Source organism: Lepus europaeus, chromosome 14 (genome assembly GCF_033115175.1).
Source record: "Lepus europaeus isolate LE1 chromosome 14, mLepTim1.pri, whole genome shotgun sequence".
NCBI classification, from domain to species: domain Eukaryota; kingdom Metazoa; phylum Chordata; class Mammalia; order Lagomorpha; family Leporidae; genus Lepus; species Lepus europaeus.
In genome coordinates, this window is record NC_084840.1 from 47,874,140 (window position 1) to 47,899,572 (window position 25,433).

General features: G+C 40.7%; 2 protein-coding genes across 6 annotated transcripts; both read left to right on the forward strand.

The window, feature by feature from the left end:
• The first annotated feature begins 10,022 nt into the window (after positions 1-10,022).
• COMMD3 (COMM domain containing 3) lies at positions 10,023-13,917 on the forward strand. The gene is made up of 8 exons (XM_062210577.1): positions 10,023-10,214; positions 11,518-11,629; positions 11,737-11,800; positions 11,899-11,933; positions 12,275-12,335; positions 12,424-12,480; positions 12,578-12,637; positions 13,551-13,917. Exons 1-8 carry the CDS (start codon positions 10,076-10,078, stop codon positions 13,608-13,610), a joined length of 588 nt encoding a protein of 195 aa, XP_062066561.1. The 5' UTR covers positions 10,023-10,075; the 3' UTR covers positions 13,611-13,917.
• Positions 13,918-15,103: 1,186 nt separating this feature from the next.
• Positions 15,104-24,974, forward strand: BMI1 (BMI1 proto-oncogene, polycomb ring finger). 5 transcript variants are annotated; one of them, XM_062210573.1, is made up of 11 exons: positions 15,104-15,310; positions 19,605-19,723; positions 20,079-20,209; positions 20,488-20,584; positions 21,200-21,255; positions 21,347-21,397; positions 21,571-21,679; positions 21,756-21,801; positions 22,148-22,246; positions 22,542-22,622; positions 22,710-24,974. In XM_062210573.1, exons 3-11 carry the CDS (start codon positions 20,098-20,100, stop codon positions 23,037-23,039), a joined length of 981 nt encoding a protein of 326 aa, XP_062066557.1. In that variant the 5' UTR covers positions 15,104-15,310; positions 19,605-19,723; positions 20,079-20,097; the 3' UTR covers positions 23,040-24,974. The 5 variants fall into 5 exon arrangements, with proteins under 5 accessions (XP_062066557.1, XP_062066560.1, XP_062066555.1 ...); XM_062210576.1 differs by lacking the exon at positions 19,605-19,723 and having other exon boundaries at positions 22,710-22,848; positions 22,931-23,017; XM_062210571.1 differs by lacking the exon at positions 19,605-19,723 and having other exon boundaries at positions 15,105-15,310.
• The last annotated feature ends 459 nt before the right edge of the window (positions 24,975-25,433 follow it).

The window sequence follows — 25,433 nt, forward strand, 5'->3', positions numbered from 1 at the left end:
TATAAAAGAAACCAGACACAAAAGATCACACATTGCATGATTCCACTCGTATGATGTTCCGAAAAGGCAAAACCATGGTGAGGCAAAGTAGATTAGTGCTTCCCTGGGATGGGGGTCGGACAAGCATGATCACTGCAAAGGGAGCAGGGAGATTTGTTGGAATGATGCGGTGTGGTGTGGCTGCTGGACTACGTAAGTTCACGAGATTCATTGAACTGTTCCATCTTTTGGAGTCAAAGAGTTTAAAACCTCTGCATTCCAAATTGTCTGGTGTCCTGTGGTCCATGGTTTTTAAATTTGATGGTCCTTCCCAATGTTTTATGGAGTCACTCTTTGTAGAAGACATTTCAAGAGGAGTCAAAAGTTACGGATTGCTCTGACTAGAGTCTGAGACATAAATACCCTGAAAGCAAACAAGGGATGTTCCAGAGAGGATGTGAAGGCATCTTGATTTTGCTCCTAAAGACTTTGTAAACAGTCGCTCACAACAGAAATAACTGAAGAAACCCTAGCGTACGAACCAGTGGGAAGAGAGGGAATGGACGGCCCACGAGCTTGCTTAAGAAGGAGGTGTTTGCAGGTGGGCTGACCATAACTGACTCCCGGGATGTCAAGAGGTGAGGGGTGAGAAGATCATTATCCTCAAGGTCTTTGAAGGGATCATGTGATTGTTGTTATTTCAAGAGCTCTCTAAGAGTCACTGTAGTCTCTGAAAGTAAACAAGTGTCAGGCAGCCCAGAAGGTTTTTATTTTAATTTTTAAAATAGGAGCTTTTGTGCTTGGGGTCCTCAAATGGTTACATCAGATGCACAGCAGCTGCAAATTTAAATGAAAAGGAAAAAAAAGCACTGCACCAGTAAAAACAAAATTAACAACTGAAAAATTGCAATATTTGGTTATAACTGCACGCATGGAACATGTGCCTGGGCCCTGAAAGCTCTTCAAGAGCCATATTTATTTCCACTGTACACTTGAGAAAAATGAAGCTTAGAGAAAAATAAACCTCCCATCCAAGGTCATAGACTTGAGAGCAGGTGGGAGAGGGGCTTGAGTGAGCCTGGTTTCCTCTACTCCCTGTGCTACGCTATCTTCACTTATTCAACAAATAGTCTTACATACCAGGCACTTGTCTAATAAAAGAACTCTTTATAAGAACAGCAAAGTAAAAAAGTAAAGACGTAGCAAATGTTACTTTTTAAGTAACCTATATTACAAATCCCAGAAACTTCAGTATGCTTTAAGAGGCTACAGTAACTTATTTACCTAATTCTATCATGATCCTTATAGTTATTAAGATAAAAATAAACTTTTCAAGCAAAGTTATGAAAATATCCCTTTTAAAAAATGTGGTATATCTCTGGATAGATGTTACCTCCCCAAAAAAAGATTTTTTTCATATTCCTTTTAAATAAATTTTGTTATATTTGGGTAGGTTATTAGAAAAAATTATGTTCCACTTGAAACTAATGATAAACTCCTAAATTTGCCACTTAAACTCTTCTATTTCCAAAATAATCATTCATATAATTATCCAGATATCTTAAAAGAGAGATTAACAATTATTTCCATTCAAAAATGGTGCAATATCATTATAATACACAAAGTAGTATCAGCTATTTGCCTATTACCTATTATTTTTAGCTGGAATGATCATTTAAATTTTTGCATAAAACTATGCCTGAATTCTGATGACATTTTTATGTAAAGGTTTACCAATTCTTTATACTAGTTTCTAAGACTCTAGTAAAATAAAGAGAAGCTAAGAGAAAAAGGCTAAGCAGATACCTAAGTCTTAAAGACCTAAGTGTGTTACTTTCTGACAATGCTTCTCTCCTGTTACACGGCAGGATGTTGCTTGTGAGATGACTGCTTTCCTATGGTCATTCTTGATTTTAATATAACAGACTATCATTATGACTCACTTGAGCATTAGTCATCATGGAATGCCATAGTCGCTACAAACAAATATTGATCATAGCAACTTTTAGAAACCAAATAAAAGCAAAATGAAATTTAAATTACCATAAAAGAATTAATTTAAAACCACTCTAATCATTGCTAAGATAGCTCACAAACATTTGAATTTTAGGTTTTTATTTATGTCCACCTCCTTAAAAAATTTCAGTGCAGTCTTCAAAGTCACATTAAAAGCACATATAAGGTAGAATTCTTATTTTTTCTGTTATAATTTAAAAATGTGAGTCAGTGCTTAGTCTAGTAGTTAAGACATGGCTTGAACTGCTTGCATCCTATATCAGAGCCTGGGTTTGAGTTCTGGCTCTGCTTCTGACTCCATCTTCCTGTGACTGTAGTCTGCAGGAGGCAGCAGGTGATGGCTTAAATAGTTAAGCCCTTGCCACCCATATGGGAGATCTGGATTGAGTTCCTGGCTTCTAGCTTTGGCCTGGCACAGCCATGGGCATTGCCAGCATTCAGGGAGTGAACTAGCATATCGGAGATCTCTGTCTCCCTTTCAAATTAAATAAACAGAAATTTAAAAAAGAATGTATATCATCTATAGAAATTTATAAAACAAAATATGTATGTCTTTATAGACACTGCTGGTCTCATAGGTCTCATAAAACTATTCATTTAAATTAACAAATATTTAAATTATTATCTTAACAAAATAAGTTTTTTACAACTGTCAACTACTCACCTATATATCATAGTTGAGCCTCATTTAAAATTTTGTCACTTTCAAATTTTAAGAAAAGGATTTGAAAATTCAGAATTTTCTAGGCTTCATTTACACACACATTTCCCATTATGTTCTTATTCTTTACCAAATTTCTTATTTCTTAGTCTGTAATCTATAACACACTATAAGTCACATACAAGTTACCAATTTTCTGGTTAATTTTGATTTAGAATTCTGTTGCTCTAAATGATCCAGGTCTATTTCTTTTAATGTTAAAAAAATAAAAAGAAAGGAAAATTGAGCAATTACCCAGACACTAGTAACTCAGGTCCAAGTTTCTAATTACAGTACTTGGCCTAAATTGACTATATAAATACAATTCTCTCTTTTGCCCTGTTAGTCATTATTTTCTTGGTATTTTATTACATTAAAAAGATTTTACAAAACTCACCTCCTGATCTCTTTCCATAAAATAGATTTAAAGGCTTACACAAACAAATCCAGCCTGAAAACAACATTGAACAAGTTAGAAACAACAGTATTCATATTCTAACTTTAATAAAACAAATAAAAGCTGAAAGTGGAAAAAAACTGATTCTAAGGGAAGCAAAATAGCGTAAAGGTTTTATCTATTTTTCAGGTGCTTGCTTTTCTCAGAAGCCTATAAACTTACTTTCTGAAGAATTACTGTGGCATAGAAATCCTATGTATAAATGCTTTAAAATATTTTATATGTAAGAAATTTGAGTGTTGAACACAATAATTCTACTAAGGTTTTAAAACACATATTGTTAGACTGAATTACCTACAAAATTAGTTCCAGTCTACATTTTATTTTAACAGGGGAAATAAAATATGTATCCTGTTGAAAATAATATTCAGGGTGGCTGTTGGCTCACTGGTCACAATGCCACTTTAGGATGTCCACATCTCATATGGGAGTGTTGGGCTCCTTCACTTCTGATCTAGCCTCCTGGAAGGCAGCAGGTGATGGCTCAAGTACTTGGGTCCCTGCCACTCACATGGGAGACCCAGATTGACTTCTGGCATCTTGACTTTGGCCTGGCCCAGCTCTGGCTATTACAGCACTTGAAGAGTGAGTTGAGTGTTGGAAAATCTCTATCTATCTCTCTGACTTTCAAATAAATGAAAATATAAAATAATTTTAAAACCAACATATTCATAACAGCATAATTAAAATATTAAGCTCATGCCCAGTATTATTTTAAATATTATACATATTTCAAAATACTAAAACATGTTTATCTAGGCCTTTCTTTGCAGGTAAACTCTTTTAAAATACTGTTTTTTTGAAGATTTTTACAGAGAGAGACAGAAACCTTCTATTTGTTGGTTCCCTCCCCCAAGTGGCCACAGAGCCCGAGGCTGGGCCAGGCCGAAGCCAGGAGCCAGGAGCTTCTTCAGGTCTCCCATGTGGGTGGCAAGGGCCCAAGTACTTGGACCATCTTCTGCTACCTTCCCAGACCATTAGCAGGGAGCTGGAATCGGAAATGGAGCAGCCCAGTCTCAGACCTGTACCTGTATGGGATGCTGGTGTTGCCGGCAGCTTTACTCACTGTGCCACAATGCTGGCCCCTAAAATGTTAATTTTGGTTAAATGTTTCATTTAAAACATTTTAAATGTATTTTGGTGAGGCAGAGACAGCTTCCATCTGCTGGTTCTCATCCCAGATACCTGTAAGCCAAAAGCTGGGAATGCAATCCAGGTCTCCCACATGGGTGGCAGGAACCCAATTCCTGTGGGCTCCCGGGGTTCGCAATAGCAGGAAGCCATCATCAGGGGCCAGAGCTAGGTATCAAACCCAGATACTCCAGTATAAGACACAGGCATCTTATCTTAACCACTAGGCTAAATGCACACTCCTAAATGTTTACTTTAAATCAGTTAAAAGTACACGCAGCACAATCTTTTTTAGTGTTTGTAGTGTATCTAATTCAGATAATCCCTTTTTATGCACTTAACTTCCATTCTTAATAGGTGAGTGGTCAAATCTTTTGACTTATAAGCAAGTACAGATTTCTGTTATTTGAATTTTAATCTATAAAATACTCCTTTCATTTCTTTCTGTCTCCAGCTTTCTTTGTAAAATTATATTCCTTTAAACAAAATAAACATATGTAAGTTTCTTAAATCTCAAACCTTCACATGCAAAAATAGTGCTTTCAAAGTATAAATTTTTAAAAATTGTTGAATGTAGAAAATATGGCATAGGCCCATCTGTTTGATTTTTTTGTTTGGTATTCATGGATCTGGCCAAAACGCCTATTTTTAAGGTATGAGGAAATAGTTTTAGAATAGATGCCAAATCCAGAACCAACCAAGGAAGGGACTCTGCTAGACATTCGGTGCTGCAGCAGCCTAATGTAGGCATCTGGAAGCTGATTAGATTCTGGACAGCACAGAGGAGCTTCTGGTCTGTTTCTAGCATTCCTGTGAGGCTCAGTTGAGCCCAGTGCTGCACTAGATTGTGTCAGGGAGGGTAAACGGTCAAGAAGCTTGCAGTCTCCCTGTGCAGGGAGAAACTAGCCAGCATGCCTTCTTCCCTCACTCTCTCCCTTTCCTTCTTCTTCCTTCTGTCTCTTTCTCTTCTTCCTCCATCTCTCAATTTAAAAATACACCAAGACAGTCTGTATACATATGGAAGAATTAAATACATGAGTACTCATCAAAGTACTCTGGTTTCAACAAACCTATGCTTCCCTTTTACCCTCTTACAGCTAAGCCATGGGTCACTCTGGCTGACACCAGATCAGTGATACAGGAAACTAAAGAGGTGAGCTTCATAATTTCGGTGTAGAAAAAAAATAAATCAACTTGCTGTTGAAGTGTTATCTGTGTTTATTAACTAAATTGTCTATTTGACAGTATTTATTAGATGATTGATCAGCTCCTAATTTTCACATCAGTTCTCTGGTGAAGTAGATACAAGTTATATGATTTAAGGAGTAATCTTGCTTTTTATAATCTATACAAAATATAAGTAAATTGGAACCATTTGAATCATTTACTGAATGTAAAGATAAATGGTCTTTATTTGTCCATGCAGAGAAATTATATTTCACATAATTCAACCTGTTCTTTTCTCATTAAAGGTTAAATGGAGTATGACGGCTTTCTTATTTCTTAATTCCTGCAACTTTAAATTAAAATTTGCCTTCACCTTTGCCAAATTGTATTTGTTTATTTACATTTCCTCATTTCTTTCTAGATGAAGTCATCACAGTTTTAGCCTGTATGACACAGATATATCCACTTAACATTAACTGCTTTGCTTAAATATAGTATATATATATTTATATATAAGTATATAAATATTTATATATATAAATATTTCCTAAAGTAAATTTCAGTATGTTACAGAAGCCTTAAGGGAAGACATGACTTTTATGATATGTACAAAATCTCCCTAAAACTAGAGATTGGTTAAATGCAAAGATTTGATATTAAAATTATAAATTTATTCTTAGGAATTTTACCTTAGTTTTACAGTTATCATATTGTGGCTAATTAGCTAGCAAAATCATGGCAGCACTGCTGGTGGTTCCTAAATTTCACTCCAGTAATTCAGGAGTATACTCTTCACCCATATGCTGACTATAGAATTTCTTATTTGCAAACGTTAATTTTAGAGCCCTTAGTTTAGGAAATTCTTTGCTATTTATCTTCTTAAGAAACTTAAGATAGCATGATAATTAGATCTTTCAAAACATTTAATTTATTGTTGTATTTTGATGTTTGATATTTTCCCTAGTATATGAAATTTTTAAAAATGATACTAAATGATGAAAATATTACATATAAACTATACCATTTGCCATTTAATCTAAATGTTTTGAATAAAAGTTCTAGGGAAAAAAATCCAAAACACTTGTGCAAAAGTATAAGTGTGAATTTTTAGACAGCACTGTATCATTGGCTTTCAATCTTGTGGGTTGTTTCTTTAATGTAATTAGCTTTCACTTTCCCTCACATACTAAGGCACTAACTCCATTGAAATGAATTTGAGTTTTGTTTTAAAATCCACATATACAAAGGAGTCCATACTATGTGAGGGGAGGAAGACTTGCTTTGCCTAAATTAGTTATTGTAACAATGACCATTTAGGAAGTATCAGGGATTCGACTCAATGTTTAATTTTTAAAATAAAAGCCCTGCTGCCCCCTGAATTTGGGGGTCTGACAATGTAGGTGACATAAAACACAACTTGAGACCATGAACTCTGTGATCATGAATGTGCAAAAACTTGACCATTGAAATTACAAGACCTAATTTATGCCTTACTAAGATATCCAATAAAATAAATGCATGAACATATAGGTTTTATAAACTACTGAAATGGTTTTTGACTCATATTCTCAAAGGTCATATTCTCAAAGGTTATTTCATAAACATTTCCCTCAACTGCCCAACTGTGGTTAAAACAGCTTGAAAGCAGTAAAGCTCTATTTTCCCCAATAAGTACTGATGAGTAACCATCAAAGAATCAATATGGGGTGGGGGAGTAGAGAGGATGGTTTCTTAAAGTATAGGTAGTCTTAAAGATGTTTAAACTTTCTTTTCTTTAAAACGGAGCTGTCTTAAGTTTATTTCATGGGATGAAATAAAATACATCCCTTATCTTAGACTGGCATAGTATACATGTCAGTTAAAACTTGTGGATGTCTCATTTTTTTCTCCACATGGATATTCAAGCAAGGCATACCTTCCTTGGGCTTTCTTCCCATACAAGTGAAAGTACTTATACATTATAAAAAAAAAAAAAGAAAAGATTTTAATTCATAAAACTAACAAATGTAGGAATGAGGCCTTTGGGAAAAGCTGACCACATAGATTCTGTAAAAGTCCCAGCCCATTTTAATGGTAATCACAGTTGGTTTCTAGAAAGAATTAACTAGCCAGTTCAAAAAATACAATTTATTTTGAAACTTTAAAACATTGTTAAAAATTATCCTTTTGAGTTTTTCAAATAATTTCTAGATCCTCTAAAAGAAAAACAAATTTATCAGCATTCTGCCTTAATATTACAGTTTATAAGTATGATACATAATGAACATGAAGATGTCTGATACTTATTTAGTTATTTTCAGCTGCACATAATTATACTGTTGAAAGTCTCTTTGAGGCCAAATTTACTCTACTGGCTTTCAGTGGAATTATTAAAAGTTTTAATGAAAGTTCCAATGCTTATTTCATTGATCAAAGAAAAAATTTTAAATACTATTTTTCAGAATACGTTCATAGTTTTTCTAACAATATAAAAAGCATTGGTTTTATTGCTGAAACCAAGGGAATCTACATCTGGGTAGTCATGCCTTTTAATGATTATACTTCTATGTATTTCAATAGCTTGTCAAAGACACACATGTTCTACATTTAAACAAATATTTAATCCTGTGCTTCCTTCAAAGGGAGTTGAAATAAATGTACCTGTAGTAGGAAATTTTAGTTTTTTTAGCAGCAGAAAACATTGCGGTTAAAATTTTTGTGAGAGCTGGAAATGTACCCATAACTTGGGCCTAACACATGAATATATTTAGGCAGAAGAGGACAAACATCCTCCAAGAGAAAGTACTTACATATGGGCCAGAGTAATGTGACAGCTATTATGGAAACAATCCTTGTGAATTTCCTAACTTTTATGCACACAAACTCAACCACTTGTGTTCACTTGCCTCTTTTAAAATAACATTTAAAAATCTATGGTCATGGAGAAATGCATTCTTTTTTTTGACAGTAAATTCTTTAGGATTAGAATAATCAGCTCAAATGCTATTAGAGTATTAGTAGTGTTATCCTAGGTCATAAAATATATATGTATATGTAATAAGCATAATGAGTTCGGGTGTTAATATTGTTTAACATTTGCACAACTCTTCCTGTAAAATAGTCCCTAGGTAAATCAGGTATCTTAGTATTTTCAACTGACATGTCACTGAAGAGAAACAAGGAAATTAGAATGAGAATGAGAGATGAGAAGAAAATATGAACGTGATTAATAGGTGTTTATTTCAAAAAGACCCCAGGGAGATTCAGGAGCCCCTCGCTGCTGTGTGTGTGCCTTCTGCGGGGAGAGCTCGCGCACGCGCCTTTCAAAGCTTCCAGAGCAGGACGGAGCAAAGTTCCTGCGGCTGTTCCTGATGTTCATCACCCCACTAGGACACGAGGTGCTCTCCGCGGGCTGGGGCAAGGTTGGACGTTGACTATATGCGTTAAAAACGTGTGTTTGCAAATATATATAAGTAAATTACGCCAGAGAAAGCTTCACCTTGAGCTCCCGTAATCAACCACCGCTCCTGTAGAGCCAAACAACTCTCTGGTCCGTAGCCCTTCCCTCCGTCCCTCAACAACTCGCACATTTTACTTCTCAAGTTCTTTTGCTGGAAAATGCCTCATCTACTTTGCTTCGCGGGTTCTTTCTTCTTCGTTTTGAAGAATCTTTCTTGTTCTCCAAACCAACTTCGTAGAAGAAGAGGGGAAGTTACACTTTATTGAATCTTTGAAGTGATGGCTATTGGAAACAGTAATTCACTTCTAATAAAGATCCTGCCATTCCTAACTGTACTAAGATAGCCATCTAATGTATTTATCAAGATTCTATTAAGTCATGAAAACCGGACCCACGGATGCAATGCACAAAATGTGTATCTCGGTTTGCTTTTGAAAGGTATTTATCTGTAGCGGCATAGATGATTTTTAAGCATCCTGTGAAATATATCCATCAAGAAGAAGATGATTTTTAAGCATTCTTGTCAAGTGTCTCCCAACTGCTGAGCTGGAGTGCGTTCACGCGCGCACTGTGTGCATGCGTGCGTGTGCAAACACACACCACGTAGTAAGGACTACTGCCGTGTTCCAGAAACGGCCAAGAAAAGGTAAGAATAAGCCAGAATTGTATGACTAGATTTCCCCAGTCTCGGGCGAAAGGGCAGTGCTGCGCAGTTAACCTAGTTCACACACACACACCCCAGTTGCCTTAAATCGGAGTTTCCCGCAGGATTTCGCGCTGAGGGAGCAGCGGGGAGGCTCGGTTTGCGGGCTGGTGGGGACTGGGTCCCGGATCCCGACACCTCCCACCGCTTCCCCGGGGTCTCTCCGGGAACGGAGCCGGCGAGCGCCGAGGGGAGGAGACAGCGCGCGGCGCGTCCACAATGCGCCCATGGCCGCCCCTCTCGCCGGGCCGCCGCCGCTCCCGCGGAGGGAACGGCTAGGCGGAAGCGACGGCGGGCGGCGGCGGCGGCGGCGGCGGGGGAGGCGCGGGGCGGCGGCGCGGGCCGGGAAGCCGACCGGGAGGTCACCGGGGAGGCCCCGCAGCCCGCGCCGCCACCCCGAGCCGCGTGCGCGCGCGGCCGCATCAGCTGAGCGCGCGGCGGGTGTCACGTGGTGCGCGTGTCGAAGGTCACGGCGCGCTCACAATGGAGCTCTCGGAGTATGTGCAGAAAGGCTTCCAGATGCTGGCGGATCCCGGCTCCTTCGACTCCAACGCCTTCACGCTTCTCCTCCGGGCGGCGTTCCAGAGCCTGCTGGACGCCCAGGCGGACGAGGCCGTGTTAGGTAAGCCGCTCGGCTTTGAGCTGGACCGGCCTGGGTGGAGGGGCGCTCCAAGAAGAGGAGCTAGACCGAGCGAGCGGGGAGAGCCCCGGGAAGAGGAAGTCTCCGGGCTTTGCCCTTCGCTCCGGACGGAGTGTGGGGACGTGGCTCTGCTGGGACCCGGAGCGGACTCCGAGCATTGTTCTGGCCACACTTGGCACCTGCACATAGCCAGCCACACGTCCCTGGCCTGATTTCCCACCCGGTCTCTTTGTTCCTTTGTAAAGCCCGTGTTCCAGCCTTGTTTGTGGCCTAAACATCTAAGGTTTTCAGCCTGGTGTGAGCTGGCGGCTGTTTTGACACTTGGACTTCATCAGGGGCGCTCCCTGCAATTCAGGCTTCTTGGGCTAGGCTGGCAAACGTTTAAAAGGGACTGTTTCCGAAGTAATTACTGGCTCGAATAGTGTTGACAACTTCCAACCTAGAGAATACCTCTGGCTGCTAGGATCGCTGCAGCCCTCTGGTTCAGTGTGTTGTACCCCGGTTCTACTCCTAGCACCTGAAAGTGGGGTGCGTGGTGCTTTGTCCCGCACCCCCTTACCTGGAGGCGAGCCTCTCAGGCGACCTGGCCAATGAATGTCAGTGCGGAGTGAAAGCATTTTAAGACAGATAGCTTTTAGATAATTTTGTTAAATATCAGTATCCCCCAAAATTCAAGATTTGGCCTTTTTCTGTAGTTCATGAATTAGACACTTGCACAGAAACGTCTGAAAGTGGAAGTTCTTTAAACGAGAATAGTAACCGCCACCTGGGTTCATCTCAAAAATCACGTGGCTATCAAAACATGAAAATATTGATAGGCTTTTGAAATTTGCATTTTGTATTCTGAACTCATGCCCTCTCTTACACTTCTAGGTGTGTCCACAGAGCCAGATACCCTAAAATTGATCATTTCTAAAGCAAAAATATTCATTCTGAAATTTATACTGTGTAACATACCTATTTCCTTGTTCCTTTTAATTTATTCTTTCCAGTGTTAGAAGGACCACTGTTATTTTTTTCTTTGGAGTGATAACGTCTTTTGGAAATAATACAAATATTAAGGAAAAATAATTGAAACCAGATAACAGAATTATTGATGTTTACTGTTTTGAAGTTGATTTTGTTGCTAATCTCATTTACTTAGAATTGGCACTCCTTTTATTTGAATTCTCTTTGTTAACTTGCTAAAAGGAGGTTTTTACCCGAATTAAAATATCCTCTTTATGGAACCTACAATAAAGAATTTTTCTTAATTATCACTGTTCTCACTGGCAATTTGTTTTAGATCACCCAGATTTGAAACATATTGACCCAGTGGTTCTAAAACATTGTCATGCAGCAGCTGCAACTTACATACTGGAGGCAGGAAAGCACCGAGTTGACAAATCAACTCTGAGGTACAGAATTTATTTAAATATCCATTTATTTTCAAATAGTACCTTTATTATTCCAATCTCAGTTCTGAAAATGGAAACTAAACTTTGCCTTCCCTTCCACCACACAGCTCTTACCTAGAAGACTGTAAATTTGACAGAGAGCGAATAGACCTGTTTTGCACGGAATATCAGGTTACTTACTTTATACTTTTAAATTAACGATTACTGTTTTTCTTCTGCCCTGTTTGCAAAAACGTATTCTCTCTTTTTTTTTTTTCCTCCCTCCCCAGAATAATAAGAATTCCCTAGAAATCCTACTGGGAAGGTAGGTTCTGTGTAAGGTGTCCAGCTGAGGCACTTTTCACTTGCAGGTATGAATGGAGAGTGTTAGGCTCAAACAAAACAGGGCAGGAAAACCTGGGATCCTGACTCAAAGAAAAGGGGCCAGAGGGCAAGTGAAACAATTGAAGTTAAGCTAATGTTTTTAAAGATGAAGTTTATTGAGATAATTTTAAGATGCTCTTTTACTATTGAAAATAACATTTCACAATATTTTAAATTCAAAAGATTAAAATGGGGAGGGGGCAAAAGACAGATACCATTTGTAATAAATACTGAACATTTTTCCGTAGATACTATGTGCATAATTATCACTGTATCTTTCAGCATAAGTAGATCTCTCCCTCATATAACTGATGTTTCTTGGCGCTTGGAATATCAGATAAAGGTAAAGTTGAACAAATGGTTCTATAAGAGGGTTTAGGGAATGTTAAAGAAATAAAGGTTAATATGAACATGTTCTTTTTTTCTTTTAGACCAATCAGCTTCATAAGATGTACAGACCTGCATATTTGGTGACTTTAAATGTAGAGGTATTTATAGATAAACCCTACCAAAAAGTGAAGTGTGTGGTAGTAAAATTTAACATTTTCTTGATTTAAGTAAACAGCCTTTCTCTTTCTTCTCTAGAACACTGATTCCGGGTCCTACCCAGAGATTAGTTTTAGTTGCAGCATGGAACAGTTACAGGTACAGTATTAGGATCTGTGAATATGACTGTCTTTTTATAGACATTTAGTTGGGAATTATATGAATGGAAAGTTCAAAAAGGTAATAATCAGAGCATCTATCAGCAGATAATGAAGATAGATTGGGGATTTTAAAGGAAAGGTGGGTTTCAAAAGCAATATTGTAACACAGGTTCACTTTTGAATTTATAACTTAGAATTGGTGTGCACTTGCTGTTCCCTCTGATTAACATCTTGCAGTACAGTGTTTACCGTAAATTGCTTCTGTTCATGAGTTTGATCTGATAAGATAAAGCAAAATTAACAGCATGGCTTTGAAAATGTCTTCTTTGCTTTCAGAAAGTAAATTAAACTCTCAAAATTGGATTTTTAAACCGTTTTGAAATGGCTTTTCATGAAGAAGGAAGCAACATAAAATTCTAAAACTGTTTCTATTAGCAATATAAGACTGGGAAAATTCAAAACTGCCTTGATTAAGAGCTAGGACAACGGATTTACTTCTCACAGTTAGAAAAATGAAGATTGTCACTGACAGTTTAGATGAAATTGATTTTTTCAAAGGCACCTTTTGCAGGTCATTTTGTTATAACCATTAGTCAAACTTTAAAACTTGAGAAAATATAACTTTTGTTAGCTATCTTGAGAAATTTAGTTTACATACCCTTTGCCTGTTGAGGATTCGATCAGAAATTATGTTTCAAGCTGAGGACAAATAGCCGATTTGAACCTGAGATGCTTTAGAGGAAACGTTTCCTTTGATGGGTCCTGGTTTGCAAAAAGTTTAGAATCCTAGTCAATTTTAAACGTTTAGAAAGTGTCCTCCGATTTTTTTTTTTTATTGCATCTTTCTGAACTTGGGTACTTCGTTCCGTGTTTCACCCTAAAAAGACGTTGACATGATATACTTCTTGTAGGATTTGGTGGGGAAACTTAAAGATGCTTCGAAAAGCCTGGAACGAGCAACTCAGTTATAACTTGGGAAGTGAACGATCCGCCCAAGTGCAGAGGAAAACCAGGAACGTCACCGCGGGCTGTGGGAGCTGGCCGTGCTCGCTCGCGCTCTGCGGAGAACACTTCCCTTCGAATCTGTCACTCCTCGGTTCTGACAGTTTTTTTTTTTTTTTTATATGTGTGAAAGGGTTAAGAGGGAAATTCTGCCTACGTATCTGAATCATCTTTAGGATGAACTGTACCTTTATCCTCTTTTGATCTTTTTGAAGTCCCATGAAAGGAAGCAGCAGCATCACATCCTGAATAAACAAGGTGTTGTTCCCACAGAAAGCGGTGCTATTTTGTTTGGATTTGAAGTTTGTGTGTTAATTATTACTTTGTGTACTGCGATGAGCGTTAACTTGATACGAGGAGCGTCAGCTGGTAACGATCTCCTTTTCTCTGGATTAAAGTTAAACACAGTGGGAGAGGGTGGCATCTCCGGGGCGTGCGGGAGACGCCAGTGGTCCGGGAGCGGGAGCCGGCCCGTTACCTGCGCTAAGGGATCGCCCGCAGCCCGACGCGGGCTGCCGGCCCCGAGCGGACCGCTGCCCGCGCGCGCCCCGCCTTGGCCGCCGGCGGGCGAGGACAGCGCCCGGGCGGGCGCCGTTGTTTCCGCGAGTCCAACTCCGGCGCAGGTCCCGCGGCGCGGCGCGGGCGTCTGGGCCGCAGCCCGTGGAGCCGAGCGGGTGGCTGGTGGCCAGCGGACCTGTGAGCCCGCCGGCTGAAAGAAAGAAATCACGGGGGGTGGGGTGGGCTGCGCTGCGTGCGGGGCCGGCGCGATGCCCGCGCCGAGAGCAGGGTGGCGCGAGTGGCGCTGTGGAGAATCGCTCGGCGGCCGCGCCAGCGCCGCCGCCGCCACCGCGGCTCAGAGCGGGGGGAGGGGGAGGAGGAGGGCGCGCGGCGCGGAGGGGAGGGGGCGGCCACGGGCCCGACTACACCGACACTAATTCCCAGGCCGCCCTTAAGGAATGAGGGGAGCACGTGACCCGGTGGGGGGGCGGCAGGGGGAGGGGGCGGGCGGACTCCGAGCCATTTTGGAGCCGGTGTCAGTTTCCACTCTGCCTTCAGCGGTGCATTTTTTTTTCCACCCTCCCCTCCCCCTCCTCATCCTTCCTCCCCTCCCCCCCGCCTCTCCGCACGCTCACACACGGCGCCCCCCGCCCGCCCTCCTCCCCCCACGGCAACTATGATGAAATAATAATCGTAGTATTAAAGGCAGAGATCGGGGTGAGACAATGGGGATGTTGGCGAGGGCGCCCCGATCCGGATTAGAAACACCTCCTGGCCCCGCAGAATAAAACCGATCGCGCCCCTCCGCGCGCTCCCTCCCCCGAGTGCCGAGCGGGAGGCGGCGGCGGCGGCCGAGGAGGAGGAGGAGGAGGAGGAGGAGGAGGAGGCCCCGGAGGAGGAGGAGGCGTTGGAGGCCGAGGAGGAGGAGGAGGCCGAGCAGGAGGAGGAGGCCGAGCAGGAGGAGGAGGAGGAGGCCGGGCTCGGGAGGCGGCATGAGCCGAGCGCGGCGGCCGCGGCTGCTCTCGGCCGCGCTCGTTGCCCATTGACAGCGGCGTCTGCAGCTCGCTTCAAGATGGCCGCTTGGCTCGCATTCATTTTCTGCTGAACGACTTTTAACTTTCATTGTCTTTTCCGCCCGCTTCGACCGCCTCTCGCCGGCTGCTTTTTCCGGGTACGTAGGAGGCTAGGCGCCTCCGGGACGGGGGTCGGGGGACGCGGGGCCCGCGCGGGGCTCCGGCGGGCGGCGGGTGGAGAGGGGAGCGGCCCCCCCGCCGGCCCGCGCCGCCCGCCCGCGCTCGCCCGCGCCCGCCCGCCGGGCCGAGGGCGCTGACAGCGTGGGCGCCGACCCCGCGCCCGCCCGCCCGCGCCGCCGCCCCGCGCCCGCGTCCGCGCGCCCGCGGCTCCGCGGCTCCCGCGGCGCCGGGACCGACCCGCAGCCCGCGCCGCCGCCAGCCGGGCTCGGCGCCGCTCCAGCCGCCGCCGCCCGCTCCGCCGGACGCGCCGCGCGCCCCCACGTTTTAGTTCCTTTCTCTGCCGAGCGCCCCTCGGCACCCTCGAGACGCACATGGCCCCCGAGGAGAGCACTTGTACTTGCGGTCCCCGCGGCTCCTCTGGCCACGGCGCCCTTTGTTGAGAGGTAGATTTGGATGAAACGGGGACGGGTTCCTGAAATCGGGAGCTGCCTGGGTCAAGTGGCGCCCCTGCTCTCCCGAAGAAAGGGCTTTTCAGGGGTTTAAGCGGCCAGGGAACGCCCCCATTTTATAGGGACGGGGTACGTGGGGGGCAGCGATCCCGCCACGGTGGGTGTTAGGCAGGAGGGAGCCCCGGCAGAAATGTTATTAACTTAAGTTGGAGGGACACTTGTGTGAAACTGGATGGCTGGTAAGATGGCGGTTCCCAGTTTCCAAGGTCTCCTGCGTTTGTGTTTAAAAGGGTAAAGTTTTCAAGGTGGTATTTGCTGGGAGTCTTGGGTGAGTGCTGTAAATATCGCTTGGGACGTACTTTTTGGGAAGTGGGCATTTCAAATTTGGAGCTTTTTTGGAGTGACGAGGGTGACTGGACCCGAGTCTTGCTGGAGTCCTTTTTCCCCCCCTTTCTCTCTTTTGCACGCCCACTCCTCCCTTTTTCTCCTCTCGGATACCACAGCTTTCCTCTTAACCTCTGCTGTGGGATGCACCCAGAATCATGACTCGAGTCCACGACGTTTTACAGGTTTTGCTGCACGTCAGCATCGGTCATGTGGTAAAGGGATGCTTTGGTAAAGGGATGCTTTGGAAAAGGTCTAAAAAGTTGATTGCCTATGTTTACGCAGCCATTTGGGCTTGACAGCGATAAAGCACGATCTTTCCCCCAGAGATTTACAGTTAATAATTGGAAGTAAACAAGTAGAGAGACTTTAATCATTCCCAATTGCAATAAAAGGATTTAGTGGGCTTAGTGGTCACGGTTCAATATTTGAAAGCGAGGCATGTATTAACCCCGTCCCTTAAAGTAGGCAAAATTCCGGGCATATTTATCCAAATGCAAGTGTAGGTTGGTGGTATGCAGAATGTAATGAGTAGTTCAGCCTATATTTTGTAAGAACCTTAACTTATAATGTGGAAGGACATTATAAGCCATACTAAAGACTTGATACTTATGGATATAAAATTGTGGACAGTATATACCAAGTTATGAGACTACATATTAACATTTGAGTTTTAAGTAGACTGATTAGAAATCTCTCAGAAGTTGATTTTTTGAGCAAAATTGCAAGTTTTTTTAAATACTTGAGTTCATTCTTATACATCTGCCCCAAAGTGTAGTCAGAGATGTTTGAAATAACCTACCTGTGAAAATTATATGCCTGTTAACAGTATCTTTAAAGCCATATAAAAGTCGCAATGTATACTTGTGTACACACACACACACAAATCCATAAACTTTGTAAGAAAATTGAGGATTTTATTGTATTTAATAAACCCATTAGTATTCTACCACTAAGTTCCTGGATGTATGTGAAGTGTCCCAGTAGGCGCCAAATTCTGCATTAGAGCCAGGGTAACCCCAACTTTATCCATACCTGTATTGGGCTGTGAGCCCAGCTGGGGTTTTGGAGTTCATTTGCATTTCTTAGATTGCGGTAGTCAAGATGATTGTTAACATAAGAACTTGCTTCTGTTTTTCTTCATTTTGACGTTGCTAGCTTTAGGCCTCCAACTGAAATCTGACAGCCCCAAGTGAGTATGTTATAATGGCAAGTTTTTATCATTGTGTGTTTGCTGCATTTTTAGTTGCTTAACGGCAATTTCTGTGTTAGAACCTAGAAGATTTTCAGATCTAAGATGCCAGATAGTGCTTCTCAAACCTTATCAAGCATGTGGAGTTTTGGAAGTCTTCATTAGGTTGCCAATAGTTTCAAATAGGATAAAAAAAAAAACTTGATTTTTAATAAAGTAGCAATGATATTTGTTATCATTATAATAGATGGTAATAGGATTATTGCCAAATTCTTCTGAAATGATGTAGATGAATTATGTGATAAGATTTAAGATGAATTTGAAAGTATTTTGGTCAAGTACATGTGGCTTCAATGTTTAAAGCCAACCAGTTGATAATCTTCCACTGAGATTTATTTGTTTTCCATATTAACATTGGTGTTTGTATGGCATTGGTTTTCTGTAAGGTAGAGAAGTGAGGGCAGCTATTTTTATTGGAGTCCCTTCATGAACTTAATGATCAATGATACTAGTAGTAATATGCTTTCACAGGCAAATAGAAGTGTCACCTGGTTGTCTTTCTAGGAAAGATTCTGTGGTTTCACAAGGAGAGTTTTCTTTAAGCACCAAATAGGCTAGTCTTTACTCACCAGGACTGTTGGATTTAAATATTGCTCTGCCTACCACTCCTCTTCCACCCCACTTAGATTGATGTGAACAGTGTGGTGACAGTATCCTTCCAAACAAGTAATCAGAAAGGTGACTGAGGAGCCACAGAGGACGTTTTCTGTTGAGTCCACTAGGTTGGCACTGTGATCACTTTCATAGAGAGGTGGTTGGTTTTTTTTTTTTTTTTTTTTTTTTTTAGTACTCAGCTCTTTAAATTTTAGCTGTTATGGTATGTTGTTTGGTATTTTTCTCTTTGCATTAAAATTCCCTAAGAACTGAAGCCTCAAGATACATCTTATTGCAGGTCTCACAAGTTCTTAGATTTCCATTCAAAGCAACTTTGAGAATGTGTCTCACTCAAGTCTTGAAGTTTAGTCTTTCTTCAGACTCTGGAGTGAGTGAAGTGGGGAAAGTAGGGGTCTAAGAAATGTATTTTTCGAGAATACTATGCACAGGAATGGACTTCCCTGACTGTTCTCTGAGGCATTGCTGCTGACAGTTACCCACCGTGACGTTTCTATGCTATGTGGTATCTGGGGGTGGGGGGATATCATTTCATCACGTGGGGTTTGGATGGAAGTTAGGCTCGGCAAATGACACTTGTTTCTCTCTCCTGTGCTTTCTTTAAGTTGACAAGGTGTTGATGCAGCGTTGGGAATGGTCAGACGGTTCCATACATACTGTCACTGTCCTACCAATTAGTCTTTCTTACCTTCAGCACGGTTTTTTCAAATAAAACACAGGGCTCTGTGCCCGCCTCTTCCTCTTGTAAAATAGATTTCAGTTTTCAAGCCTTTCCAAAACTTTGTAGCACATATCCAGTCTACAGGAGAACATTAGAGAAGGAAGCTCTAAAAGAGGTTCAGTTCAATAAACATCTCTGCACTTCGAGCCCTGATAGTTTCGTGTGAAGTGCACACTTGGTGATTCTCAAAAGAGCCCTTCGTGAAAATTTTGACCTAATGACTGCTATCAGGAGAGACTGACAGAGTCACGATATGAAAGAAGCTCTTCGCACTGAGGCGACGTGGGAAGAGGCCCCCCAGTAGCGACCGAAATGGCCGGGAGTGTGGTTTGCCTCTTCCTCTAGCAGTTGCCGCGCCAGGCTCGAGGGCACCCACGCTGGGACCCGCGTCCGCGACGCCCGGCCCTCGTGGGCCGCCCCACCCCCGCGCCGGCAGCGCCCGGACCCCACCCCGCCCCCGCGCCGGCCCCGCCCCCGCGCCGCGCCGGCCCCTCCCCCGCGCCCGCCGCTGCCGCTGCTGCTGCCGCCGCCGCCGGCGGGCCGCCCCGCACGCCCGCAGAGGCTCGGGGCTCGGGCCGGGCTCCACGAGGAGTTGCAGCCGTGGCCGGATGCCAAGTGTAAGTGTAAGTTGCTATGGAAACCCCTACTGAGGCGAGTTCCGAATCCGGAACGAGACTGAGCCCCCGGCGCCGCCGGATCCGCCCCTCGCATCCCGGCCCCCGGGCGTCCGCTGCGCTCAGGCCCCAGCCCGAGGCCGACTCGAGGTGCTTCTGCTGCGGCCCCGGCACCCAGCTCCGGAAATGCCAGGGATGCAGATAGAGCAGAATTTGTTTTCCTTTTGTATCGCATAAAAGCGAACCAGGTTCAAGTTGCTCGAACCGTCTAAAATAACCAGAACCTCGGGATTTTCGTTTGGACGCTGTGAGGAAGTTGTGCTATAAATTCGGAGACCTGGAACAAGCCCCAGTGGTTGGTAAATATCGGCGAGGGCTGTGGTGTGTGGAGCAGCCTCGGGCTGTTAGAGGGCAGATGGAAGAAACAGACCCCAGCACGCTCAGCCCCGGCCCCCACCCCCAGCCTCTCCCCCTCACGCCGGGAAGGACCTGAGAGACCACAAGCAGCTTCACTTGGTTCCTTTTCACCGTTTCACTAGAATTGATTCCGGTCTGATGGGTAAATTCCTTGTGCAGTAAGCGTTGGGACAGTCCAGCTGTACAGTGTTAAACTAGTTTATGAACTCCTCGGGCCCCCTGTGCTCAGTTGCTAGGAGTTGGAGATCATCTGGGTTTTCTCTCTGTGAATTACAGACATGTTTCTGTCTGTTGCAGGATCTTGCATCGAGCAGAAATGCATCGAACAACCAGAATCAAGATCACTGAGCTAAATCCCCACCTAATGTGTGTGCTTTGTGGAGGATACTTCATTGATGCCACCACCATAATAGAATGTCTACATTCCTGTAAGTCCCGAGTTTTAGCCCCTTGACAATCCCTGCGGTCCTTGTGTTGGTACAAAGTGGTGGTAATTTTTTTCTCCAGCACTCAGTGACTTTTTTGTTATTACCTGATTTATTACAAGTGTGTAGTGTGTGAATGTTCTCAGGATATCAGTTGATTTATTTAGTTGGAAATGCCTTTTGGCATTTACCATCTTCTAGTTCTCAGTTTCTGATGCTAATTTTAATGCTTACACCTCTAAATTCTAAACTTACAAAAATTTTACATGTTTCTACCCTAGTCTGTAAAACATGTATTGTGCGTTACCTGGAGACCAGCAAGTATTGTCCTATCTGTGATGTTCAAGTTCACAAAACCAGACCACTACTGAATATAAGGTAAGAAAATGTTTAAATTCTTTGTTTGCAATTGTTACTGGAGTTCATAATTAACTGAAGGCAATCTTGTTTTTTCTTCACACAAAAAAATTTACTCTTGAGTGTATCTACTTTGTTGAGGGTAGCCCTTTAATTTCCTGCCATCTTAATGGTGACCAAGTTCAGACAAAATTTAGTATTATTTTAGTATCCCAAGAATTTTTTTTTGCCTCAACTGTTCTTTTAGAACTAAAACAGTTCTCCATTTTTGCATTGCTTTATTGACTTCTTGACAGATAAAGATAAATATTTTTAAATGGTTTCCATTCTGTCTTTGTTCTCTATTCATATTAGCTAACTTAGAAACTTGAATGGTACCAAGTCTCTTGACTCAAGTGAATGTGAAAAAGCTATTAGTTATTATGTAAAGTCACTTTTCTGCTGATTTAAAAGAGTACTACTACATTAAAACTTTTAATTTCATAATTTTTGTTTTTCAGTGTTATGGACCACATCACAATCAAGTAAAATATTAGTAGTGCCAAAAGCAACCAAATACTCTATAGAAACTTTCAGACGTTTTTAGTTTTTGCTATATTGACTGGTAATCTACTTTTGTAATTTATTGTTTTTCAGGTCAGATAAAACTCTTCAAGATATCGTATACAAATTAGTTCCAGGGCTTTTCAAAAGTGAGTAACTTGATTTAAAAATGCAATTAACAAGACTATTCATTATTTTACCTTCTATACCAAATGTTTGCATTTTTTCCCTCCCCTTCAGATGAAATGAAGAGAAGAAGGGATTTTTATGCAGCTCATCCTTCAGCTGATGGTAAATATTTTTTAGGGGAAAGACATTTTAGTTGGGGAAAGAACTTAACTGTCCACTAATTAAAATTTAGGAAAATTGAGTTTACTGTAAGCTGCCACTTCCATTCTGCTGTATATAAAATATTTTTGTTAAATGTTTATTTTTTTAAATTGAATCTCAAAATGTCTTTATAGCTGCCAATGGCTCTAATGAAGATAGAGGAGAAGTTGCAGATGAAGATAAGAGAATTATAACTGATGATGAAATAATAAGTTTATCCATTGAATTCTTTGACCAGAACAGGTAAACGCTTTATGAGATGTATTTTATACTAGGAAACATTAGATACATTGTTTCACTAATATATTTTGTTTCTTAGATTGGATCGGAAAGTAAGCAAAGACAAAGAGAAATCTAAGGAGGAGGTATGTGCCATGTTATAAAAACATGTAGAAGAAACATTGGCTTCTAGATTTGATGAGGGGTTATGTTGCCTTTGGAATAGTCTGGGATCTACATGCAATATTTATTAGGAGTTTATTTTGTGTATTATTCTAAGAAAATATTTTAAATAGTCCGTGTTTAATGTTTTAGTATAGAATTTACTTATTAGGAATCTGCTCATTTGTTATTATGAATTCGGTATAATTGAGAGTTTAGTCATACCCAATTTGTATTCATAGTTTTTATCATATTCAGGCATTTAATGGAAACTTATTTGGAAGTTAGGAATTGAAAAAAAAAAATTACGTTTATGACTTGTGTTCTCAGGTGAATGATAAAAGATATTTACGATGCCCAGCAGCGATGACTGTGATGCACTTAAGAAAGTTTCTCAGAAGTAAAATGGACATACCTAACACTTTCCAGGTATCTACTCTATGGTCCTCATTTTATGTAGATATTTAGGTTTTTTTCTTTTTGGAATCTGAACCCAAAACAGCAATAGAAAAATGTTTATATTACTTCTCTTTTATGCCGTGAAAATAAATCCCTTAATCATTTCTAGAAATATTTTTCCTCATTTGAAGTTTACAGAGGAATTCTTCATCCAAATGTTTGGTGAGAATGTTTTTTTTTTAAAGCAGTTGGATGTTTAGATGGAACAGAAAATGTAGGTTTACCTTTGTTCCTTTCTTACTTAATGTTGAAATGTTTTCAATAGATTGATGTCATGTATGAAGAGGAGCCCTTGAAGGATTACTATACACTAATGGATATTGCCTACATTTATACCTGGAGAAGGGTGAGTAGCACATCTGTTCTCAGATCATGGTGGTAAACTGCATTAAAGAGTTAAGAGTGATTTTTTTTTTTCCTTTTAACTTTGTAGAATGGTCCACTTCCTTTGAAATACAGAGTTCGACCTACTTGTAAGAGGATGAAGATCAGTCATCAGAGAGATGGACTGACAAATGCTGGAGAACTGGAAAGTGACTCTGGGAGTGACAAGGCCAACAGCCCAGCAGGAGGTATTCCCTCCACCTCTTCTTGTTTGCCTAGCCCCACTACTCCAGTGCAGTCTCCTCATCCACAGTTTCCTCACATTTCTAGTACTATGAATGGAACCAGCAACAGCCCCAGCGGTAACCACCAATCTTCCTTTGCCAATAGACCTCGAAAATCATCAGTAAATGGGTCATCAGCAACTTCATCTGGTTGATACCTGAGACTGTTAAGGAAAAAAATTTTAAGCCCTGATTTATATAGATCTCTTCATGCCATTACAGCTTTATAGATGCTAATACATGTGACTATATCGTCCAAGTTGCTTTCTTTTGTAGTAACATTAAATTTGGCTATAAAAGATGGACTAGATGTGCTATTCATATGGACGTTAATTGAAAAGAAAGATTGTTATTATAAAAAATTGGTTTCTGGGAAGGCAGGCAAGTTTTTTTTCTATGTGTTAGGAAAGATGTGAAATGGTTTCTGTAACCATTGTTTGGACTTGGAAATACCCTGCAGTGGATGTAAGCATTGGGCCATAGTTTGTTAATCTCAACTAACGCCTACATTACATTCTCCTTGATTGTTCTTGTTATTATGCTGTTTTGTGAATCTGTAGAAAACAAGTGCTTTTTACCTTGAAATTCAACAAATGGAAAGAATACGCATAGAATAATGCATTCTATGTAGCCATGTCACTGTGAATAACGATTTCTTGCATATTTAGCCATTTTGATTCCTGGTTGATTTTTACTTCTCTGTTGCTACGCAAAACCGATCAAAGAAAAGTAAACTTCAGTTTTACACTCTGTATGCCTAAAAGCGGGTACTACCGTTTATTTTACTGACTTGTTTAAATGATTCGCTTTTGTAAGAATCAAATGGCATTATGCTTGTTGTACAATGCCATATTGGTATATGACATAACAGGAGACAGTATTGTATGATATATTTATAAATACTATAAAGAAAATATTGTGTTTCATGCATTCAGAAGTGGTTGTTAAAATTCTCCCAACTGGTTCGACCTTTGCAGATACCCATACTCTATGTTGAGTCTTCTTTACTAACATAGAATGTTTTTAATGTGGATATCAGAGTCTAAATTCTGCATTGCAAGCAGCTGCAAATCATAATGCTGACTTCTCCAATAATACATGCTTACTTTTAAAATTGTTGCAGTACAGAAAAAACTTTTAAGGCATACGGAAATAGTGTCCTCATTTTCCATTGGTTATGATGGGACTAATGTTTTTTAAATGCATCCTTATCACTAATTTCCGGAACAAATTTTTAAATAAACCAGCAAATTACCAAAAGAAGACATTTTATCTAAAATTATTTTAATAAGTGATACAGCAGTAATTTCAAATTTAAGAGTTGCGTTAGCAGTTAACAGTGGAATATATCTTCTCTGTAATGTCTGGAAATAGAAGCAGTTTATTAGCTTCTACAGGTATTTTTAAATAGAGCAAGCATGTCGAATTTAAAATATGGATAACCCCAACAAATTTCAGTTTGTGTTTTGCTTTGGTCGAACTTGGTGTGTGTTCCACTCATCAGTTATTTGTGAGGGTGTTTATTCTATATGAATATTGTTTCATGTTTGTATGGGAAAATTGTAGCTAAACATTTCATTGTCCCCAGTCTGCAAAAGAAGCACAATTTATTGCTTTGTCTTGCTTATAGTCATTAAATCATTACTTTTACATATATTGCTGTTACTTCTGCTTTCTTTAAAGATACAGTAATGATGTTTTATGAAGCCACAAATACATATATTTTTATTTTGATCTAAATTTGTACAGTTCCATTGTAAGTGTTGTTTCTAATTATAGATGTAAAATGAAATTTCATTTGTAATTGGAAAAAAATCCAATAAAAAGGATATTCATTTAGAAAATAGCTAAGATCTTTAATAAAAAAAAATTTGATATGAAAAGCACAATGTGCAGAAGTTTTGGAAACCCTGTAGTGGATTACAACAGGTCAAAGCTAAAGAATACATTGCTGTCTTAAAGTGATGTTGCTAAAAAGTACATGCTTTGTTGTATATTGCTTGAAAGCTCATTGAAAGATGTATCTGTTTATTTACTCTACAATCTTTGAAGTAAAAGTTACCAATGTTTGCCAATTTGGGTGAATTTAACTTATTTTTCTAGGCTTTTCTTATGTTTTTAATGATGTTATCAAGGATAAAGAAAAGTTAGTTAACAGAAGTTTCAAGTGATTTTTTTTTACCTTTAATGATCATGTGCATAAAAAAGCTTTTCAAAGGCTAAAAAAATTTAAATGTTAGTGAATGTCATTTGACTTACACAAAACCAAGTTATAAGATCAACACGACTCAAAAGACTTGACATACATACACCTTCATGATGGTCTTAGTTTTGAAATTGCTCACCAAAATACCAGATATTGTTGTCTATGGCTTAACACTATTTCACCATACTTGGAAAACATTTCCATTTATTTTTTAAGAGGATTTTTACCCCCACTCAAATTGAAGATTGGTTAAGCATACAAAGATATTTCATCTAAAATTGTATCTCTGAATAAAATAGGAAAGACTATAATGTTTTACCATTCCTAACCAACCAGCTTGTCA

Coding starts and splice junctions, on each gene's coding strand:
- COMMD3 (XM_062210577.1), top strand. CDS start 10,076: ATGGAGCTCTCGGAGTATGTGCAGAAAGGCTTCCAGATGCTGGCGGAT. Junction 12,481..12,577: donor TGGTGACTTTAAATGTAGAG/GTATTTATAGAT, acceptor TTTCTTCTCTAG/AACACTGATTCCGGGTCCTA. Junction 12,638..13,550: donor GCAGCATGGAACAGTTACAG/GTACAGTATTAG, acceptor TACTTCTTGTAG/GATTTGGTGGGGAAACTTAA.
- BMI1 (XM_062210573.1), top strand. CDS start 20,098: ATGCATCGAACAACCAGAATCAAGATCACTGAGCTAAATCCCCACCTA. Junction 21,398..21,570: donor AGCTCATCCTTCAGCTGATG/GTAAATATTTTT, acceptor ATGTCTTTATAG/CTGCCAATGGCTCTAATGAA. Junction 21,802..22,147: donor AAGAGAAATCTAAGGAGGAG/GTATGTGCCATG, acceptor TTGTGTTCTCAG/GTGAATGATAAAAGATATTT.